Below are 7,975 nucleotides of genomic sequence, written 5' to 3' on the forward strand. Positions count from 1 at the left end.
ATTTATAACTGACCACCTTAAGCTTAAGCAAAGATCTGGTTGTGGTGGAGGGACCTGGTTCTAAACCAAGAGAAATGGGATTTGAGCAGATCAGAAAAACTTCTTGGGGGTGAACGAGTCTTGGCCATGTTGTCTGTTCCGGCTGTTTGCTCACCTACAGAAGCAAGAACTGGGAAACTGCGCTGCAGAGCATGGAGCAGCTGCGGGCCACGCACGGGTTCGCTCTGGCTCACAGGTCCCGGCTCCTCCGCTTCCTCCCCCAGGAGCAGCCTGTAGCTTTGAGATGGGTCAGAAGATAGAGTGTTGAATGCACTCAGAGCTTGAAAAGGAAAGACTTAAGAACAAAACAAAAAGAAAAAAAAGAAAGAAAGAATGAGAAACACTAAGACAGGTGCAAGGACCTGGACAAACTAGGGTATAGGACACGGCAGGAGAGGGCTCGGCGGTTAGCAGCCCCTGCTGTTTTTTCAAAAGACCTGAGTTTAGTTGCTCACACTCTGGTCCAGTGGCCAGCAACCACCTGTACCCCAAAACTCCAGCGGATGCAACACCCTCTTTGCTGTCTGTCCCCTCCGTATGCTTGAGCTCATAGGAATAAAAACATCTTTCAGAGCTGGACACGGTGGCACAGGCCTTTAATCCCAGCAAGGCGGCAGAGGCAGGTGGATCGCTGTGAGTTCGAGGCCAGCCTGGTCTACAAAGCGAGTTCAGGATAGCCAAGGCTACACTGAGAAACCCTATCTCGAAAAACCAACAACCAACCAAACAAACCCCAAACCAAAACAAAACAAAAGCAAAAACCAAAACAAAAAAACAAAAAAACCATCTTTCAAATAAAAAGAGAAAGGTTAGAAAAGCAACAGGAAAGAAGGGATTTGAGGTGCTCTTAGATAGAGCTCTCATCTCCTGTTATTGTTATTTTACATTAAGTTAGAGCAGCAGACAGACACAGGAGATCCAGTATTTTAAGGGTGCATTATTTATCTGAAAATCAGGTTAACTTAGGGCATCTATTCTTATTTAATGCGGCTGGCCCCTCTGTACTCAGTGCTTGGGGTTCCACAGGTAAAAATGAGGACTTTTGGCCCCTGATTTTATTTCTCCCGAAGCCTTTTTATTTATATAGGTCACTTGATTTGTATGCCTAATGAAGCCCATTACTTTGTAAGATAACTTTTTTGTTTGTTTGTTTGTTTGTTTGTTTGTTTCTAGACAGGGTCTCTCTGTGTAGTCTGAGCTGTCCCAGACTCACTTTGTAGACCAGGCTGGACTCAAACTCACAGCGGTCCTCCTGCCTCTGCCTCCCGAGTACTGGGATTAAAGGCATGTGCCACCATGCCCAGCTCTCTAAGATAACTTTTTAAACATTAGTTTAAAAAATGATTTTATTTTATTTGAATTTCAAAGGGTATTCAATATAACGGTAAAATTATCCAGTGAAATGTAATAATTTGTAATACATTTGCTTAAAGGCCCACAGCACATCTTAAATCAACCTCCAGCAAGACTGGTCTTTTCAGTATGACTCAGCTTGATGCTCAAGCATTTCAGCTCAGCTTTAGCAAAAGTAAATATTTAGATGCTAAAAGTAAACATACGAATCCAGGGTCCATTCGATTAAGAAGTTAGCAAACTAAAGCTGCTTTGTTAGTTGATGCCCCTAAAGACAAAATCTAAGTCACATGTCTGTTGAGCGGGGACATTTTTTTTTTTGCTTTACACAATCATATTTATAATTCTTGCAATAAGGGAATTTTTAAAAACTAGTCTCTTTCATCTACTTTCCCACAAAAAGCTATTGAAAGTGCTAATTTCTGCTCAGTTGTTTTTTCCTTTGCTTAAAAAAAAAGGTGCCAGGAATCCCACCCCACCCACTGCTGGGTTACAGTCAGTCCTTTGTGACCCCTGGCTCAGGCACGGGCATTCATGTTTAGGGACATGCTTTGCCGTGAATGGGATCTTGGTCTCTACTAAAAACAAAAAATGCCTAAAAACAGACTTCGATTTATTTTCAAATCTTAGGGCTAAATTCCTTTGATTCCTAACTGGTGAAAACATTGGCAAACTGTTGGGTTTTACTTGGGGTCAGAGTGACTTCTCTGGCATATGCCTAGAGGCCCTGGCGGAGCAGCGTTTGAGACTCACTTTTCAGAAGGTCATCAAGTGGAACTTAAAAAGAATAAGTATTGACCCTGATGTACAATGTCCAAGGAGATTCTGATGAGAGAAGTGAGTACTTCAATTGAAAAAATAACTGATGGGATGGAGAGATGGATGGCTCAGCGGTTAAGACCATTGACCACCTTTCCAGGAGAAGGTTTGGTTCCCAGAACCCACATGGAAGTTCACCAGTATCTATAACTTCAGTTCGACACCCTGGTCTGCCTCTGAAAGCAAGCGCCAGGCACGTAAAATAAGAATGACCAAATAGAATAATCTTAACATTTAGTCTATCAAAAATTTACTTCCCCAAACAATGGAACTTTCAGGTCCTGTGGAAGAATGTCAGTCATGCTTAGCTACTGAGCCATCAACCCAGACCCAGAATTTATTTTCATAAGGAAACAAAAAACAAAAAAACAAAACCTTCAACTCCTGGTGTTCCGGATACATGATGAGAATGTTGCTTTATTTTCTGATAAATTTTTAGACAAGTTAAAGAAAAACTTTCAATTTTATGGGTTCTTTATATCAGAGTTGAGAGTATAACCTTACGTAGTGGGGAATCCTTCAAACCCAGGGCTGAAGAGACAGCTCAGCAGTCAGGGCATCTGCTACACTTGGAGAGAATCTGGGAAGGTCCCCGAACCTACATCAGGTGTCTCACAGCATCTGTAACACCAGCTTTTTGGGGATCCGATGCCTCTGGCCTCCATTGGCACCAGGCATGCATGTGATACACAACACTGTATTATATATATATGCTTAAAACAAGACACTCAGATACATCAAATAAAAATTTTTTAAAAATGAAAAATGTATTTAAAATCAACACAACTTGAAGCAGTCAGTTACTTGAGATTTAAGTGAAGTGGGCTTGAACTTAGCAGCAAACAGGATGTTAGCCAAAAGGCACCATGGCTTTGAGAAGCGGCACACCTCAAATGTTCTTTAAGGGCTTTGGGTGCCAAGCGAGATCAAGGCCCTTGCAGAATCAGGTCCGCAGGTTGCTGATGGGAATGCTGGTCTTGGAAGAGGCTGTGGGACTAGCTGTCTGCAACAGAGGCGCAGACTCAAGAGGCTGAGGCAGGAACGACAAGGTGCCCTTCCTCCCCCAGAACCTCTGTGGAGTCCTAGAAACAGGCTTGTGGTGGTTTGAATAAGAGCGGCCGCTCTTTCTCTTCGGGTCCCAGGCGCTGCGGGAGCCGCCGGTTACCGTGCAGACATGGCCAAGTCCAAGAACCACACCACACACAACCAGTCCCGCAAATGGCACAGAAACGGCATCAAGAAACCCCGGTCACAACGATACGAGTCTCTTAAGGGGGTGGACCCCAAGTTCCTGAGGAACATGCGCTTTGCCAAGAAGCACAACAAGAAAGGCCTGAAGAAGATGCAGGCAAACAACGCAAAGGCAATGAGTGCCCGTGCAGAGGCCATTAAGGCCCTTGTGAAGCCTAAGGCCATTAAGCCCAAGATGCCAAAGGGCCCCAGCCGCAAACTCAGCCGGCTCGCTTTCATCGCTCATCCCAAGCTTGGGAAGAAGATTCGAAGCTACATGAACAAGGGTCGTAGGCTGTACCAACCACAGCCCAAGGTTCAAACCAAGGCGAAAGCCGCAACCAGGCTGCAGCCCCAGCTCAGGCTCCCAAAGCTGCCCAGGCCCCTGTGAAGGCCCCATAGAAAAGGCTTCTGCCTATGTGAAGACAGATGGACTGGTGTGACACACCCACCTACACACTCTTTACAGATGACCAGTGTCCTATGCTGTTTTTACAAATAAACATGAGGCAAGCTCAAAAAAAAAAGAGTGGCCTCTGTAGGCTCATATAGTTGACTACTTAGTCATCAGGGAGTGGCACTGTTTGAAAAGGTTTAGGAGGTGTGGTCTTGTTGGGGCAGGTATGGCTTTGTTGGAGGAAGTTTGTTACTGAGGGTGGACTTTGAGGTTTCAAAAGTTTATGCCAGGCCCAGTCTCTCTCTCTCTCTCTCTCTCTCTCTCTCTCTCTCTCTCTCTCTCTCTCTCTCTCTCTCTCTCTGTCTCTCTCCTTCTGCATGGCATGCCTGCAGGTTGCCATGATGACAATGGACTAAACTTCTGAAACCATAAGCAAGCCCCAATTAAATGCATTCTTTCTTAAGCATTGGTTGCCTTGGTTATGTGTCTCTTCACATCTATAGAACCATGGCTAAGACAGTGTCTACCAGAGCTGTTGACTCTAGCCTTCAAAAAGGGGCGAAGCCATCAAGCTGCCTTTGATGTAGTTGGAGGTGCAATGTGCTCTCAGGAAGCCCCTTGCTAGTAGAGAGACCTGTAGTTACGTCATCCTCAATCACGTCTCATCTCTGAGATGCCAAAGTGAGGGTTTTATTCCCGCGCATTTTGGAAGCATGTCTCAGAAGATGAAAGACATTTCTGTTCTCTGGAGCAAGTCAATGAAGCCGATGTCATATGCAAACGTGTTGTTTAGATGCACACAGTCAACTAGTACCTATCATCATAATTATAATTACAGTGGCTGCTTCATCAGAACCTGAGTGAAAATGAAGAACAAAGATTGTGTTGGTCGGGGCTGGAGAGATGGCTCAGAGGTTACGAGTATGGACTGCTCTTCCAGAGGTCCTGAGTTCGATTCCCAGTAACCACATGGTGGCTCACAACATTCTATAATGTGATCTAATGCCCTCTACTGGTGTGCAGGTACATACAGGCAGAGCACTGTATACATAATAAATAAATAAATCTTTTTTTAAAAGATTGTGTCGGTCGCTTATCAAAGAATTTGTAATTCAGAGGGTCTGAACTAGATAGGTGTTGCAGGATATTTGATCACACTATGGACCCCAAGATTATGTTATTTACTGAAAAAAAAAACCTGTTCCTAGTTGTGCCTAGGCTCAGCTGTAGCACACACCTTTAATCCAAGAGCTTTCTGCTTGAATAAAATAAAATAAACCACAGGTCAAGAGGAGGAGCAAACAACCAGTTGATAAGGATGAACATAGGAAAAAAACATAGAGAGTAAGAGGAAGTCAGGAGGGCGGATAGAGACACAAACAGGAAGTAGAAGGAAGGGACATTCAGTTTGAGTGTGGAAAAGGAGTCTTCCTTTTTCCTTCTGGGATGCCGGCTCAGTAGGAAGGGTGGCTGGGTTGTAGCCAGCTTTATTCGTAAAATTGCACATTTGAGATTTTGTTAAAACAACAGATAGGCACAGCCCCCAGTTCAGTCCTGTGATAGCCGTCTCATCACGAGTTAGTAGTTGTATAAGATTGTCAGTGCACATAAAGATAAGAGCCTTAATGTCTACTTTATTGACTTATTTTCTTAATTATCTCAGTAAGTTTCTGTCAGTGCAGTTTTTGCTTTGTTTGTGGTGCTGAGGGTGGCATCTAGAGCCTTCTGAGTGCTAGCAGCCCTCTCCCATTGAGCTACAGTCCCCAGACCTCCCTTTTTCTTTTTTGTAAAAGTGTCTTATTGTGTAGCCCAGGCTAGCCTCATACTTCAGAGCCTCCTTCTCCCCAGTGCTGAGATTCAGGCTTGTGCCATCATGCCTGGCTCAGAGGTGGCAGCTCTCACACCAAGAACAAGACACTGTAAGTACGACAGGGCCATGGCAGTCAGGAGCTCACAGTAGCTGTGCCTGCAGGACAAGGAACACACAAGTGTGGAAAGGACTCACCAGTTCTACTACTTGCTGCTGACCTACTGGCAACTAACAGGTTTCGGGCAAGGAGAAGGCATAGTAGGTAGCTGTATACCCACGGGTGAGCTCACTGTGTTCTGTAGCTGCTGCAGGACACTGAACAAGACACAAACTAATAAATACCAGGGAAAGATTTGTAAGGAAGAAGAAGGCCTGGCAGAGGTGTGGGAGGGCAGACTTAAGGGAGGGTTTTTATGAGGGAAATAACCAGAATATATATATATATATATATATATATATATATATATATATATATATATATATATATATATGGAATTGTCAGAGAACAAAAATCATTAAGAAAAATAAACTGGCCGGGTGTGGTGGCACACGCCTTTAATCCCAGCACTCGGGAGGCAGAGGCAGGTGGATCACTGTGAGTTCGAGGCCAGCCTGGTCTACAAAGCAAGTCTAGGACAGCCAAGGCTACACAGGGAAACCCTGTCTCCAAAGAAAGAAAAGAAAAGTAAAATAAACTGCAATGAGAAGATAGAACCACAGGGATCTTGTGACAGAAACTGCTGATTGTTTTTTCAATATCTAGTCTTTTTTCTTCAATAGTCAAAGAATCATCCATTTTTAAGCTGGATGTTTCTACCTCTCTGTGTTCATTTCCAGAAGCCCTCACTGGCAATGTGATGATATTTGGGGGGACCAAATACTATCCCTCGATATGGGACCCTGATATTTGTCTCTCCACGCACATTTCCACTCTCTCTACATACACACGCGCACACACACACACACACGCACACACACACACACACACACACACACACACACACACACACACACTATTCACGGAGAGACATTCACTTTCTTTGTTTTCTCTTTCTACACACTCACTTTCTCTCTCCACACATAAACACATACATTTTCTCTCTATTCTTTCTGTAGGTGACTCATAATGTTCTTCTCCAGCTCCAAGAGATCTGATGCCCTTTTTTGGCTTCCTCAGGCACTGTACTCATATGGACAAACCCACCCTCAGGCACACAGATATTCATGTAGTTAAAAATAAAATGTAATAAAAAAATTTTTGGCAAATTTCCAGTTTTAACAAAGCATAAACACATTAATATGTAAGTTATGGGTATTAAAATTATTCTCAGGATACAAGGGATGTGATAACTATTGAGATGTTATATAATGAATTAATTATTTTTTAAGTAAAAAAAATATTCTTTAGTTTTGGTTTCATTCTGTATTTCTTTCTAGTCTGCAATATGACAGTTGTCCTGGGTAAACCCCCAAATGAGAGATTAGTTAGACAGACTGTCTGGTAGGCAAACAGATGGGGAAAGGGGCCATGGCTAGGTAATAAAGGTGGTGAATTTCCAAGATGGATGGCTTCTTTCTCAACCTCCCCACTTGGGACAAGTGGGGCAACAGGCTACCTTCTGCCAAGCTAGTTCAATAAGTTCAAGGCTGGGTCAGGACATGTCACACAAAGTTCTGGACCAACAAACCATTCTGTCTTCAACCTGACCAACACTAGGTTAGAGAAGGAAAGCTGCAGAGCTTTTAAAGCCCCTAGGCCTGGAGAAGAGACTGAGTTTCCGGCTTTCTGGGGAGTCCCCTCTCTAGCTCTCGAAGTGTCTTTTTCTGTGTGTCTGCTGCATGTGTGTGTCTTCTCACCCCCAGTAAGCACCTTCCTTCAACTGCTGGTTCTGTCTGCCGTGCTTGAGGTTTCTCTGCTGCCACCTGTTTGTGTTCCGGATTTTTCCTGCTTTGTAATTCTTTAGCTGACAGAGAATACGAACCTGATCAAGACCCTCAGGAAGTATCTTTTCAAGAACCCCAGGTAGTATGAGCTGACATCTCCAGAACATTGTTAAGTTATAATGAATCTAATTTACTTTTTGAGCACTAGCTATAATTCCTAACTTTTTGTTATTAGAAACACCTATTTACTTTTATTAAAATTATCAATTATAATTTTATTAGAGTGATTTAAAATTCAGAAGCTTATTTTAATCTTTTCAAATAACTTTGGGGGTCTATTGAGAGGATATTCCTCTCTTTGCCTAGGAGTGTAGAGGACTATGGCACAGATGCCCTTAAGTTATTTCATCTTTACACTGAAAATAAATAAGGAGTGAGGAGAC

At 43.3% G+C, this 7,975-nt stretch overlaps 1 protein-coding gene across 1 annotated transcript; it reads left to right on the plus strand.

Moving 5' to 3' along the window:
• Positions 1–3,335: 3,335 nt before the first annotated feature.
• LOC311590786 (large ribosomal subunit protein eL29-like) lies at positions 3,336–3,962 on the plus strand. Its single transcript, XM_084770046.1, has one exon. The coding sequence runs from the start codon at positions 3,386–3,388 to the stop codon at positions 3,830–3,832; it is 447 nt and encodes a 148-aa protein (XP_084626172.1). The 5' UTR covers positions 3,336–3,385; the 3' UTR covers positions 3,833–3,962.
• The last annotated feature ends 4,013 nt before the right edge of the window (positions 3,963–7,975 follow it).

Source organism: Acomys minous (assembly GCF_964271855.1).
Source record: "Acomys minous genome assembly, chromosome: 1".
Taxonomy (NCBI): Eukaryota; Metazoa; Chordata; class Mammalia; order Rodentia; family Muridae; genus Acomys; species Acomys minous.

Coding starts and splice junctions, on each gene's coding strand:
- LOC311590786 (XM_084770046.1), top strand. CDS start 3,386: ATGGCCAAGTCCAAGAACCACACCACACACAACCAGTCCCGCAAATGG.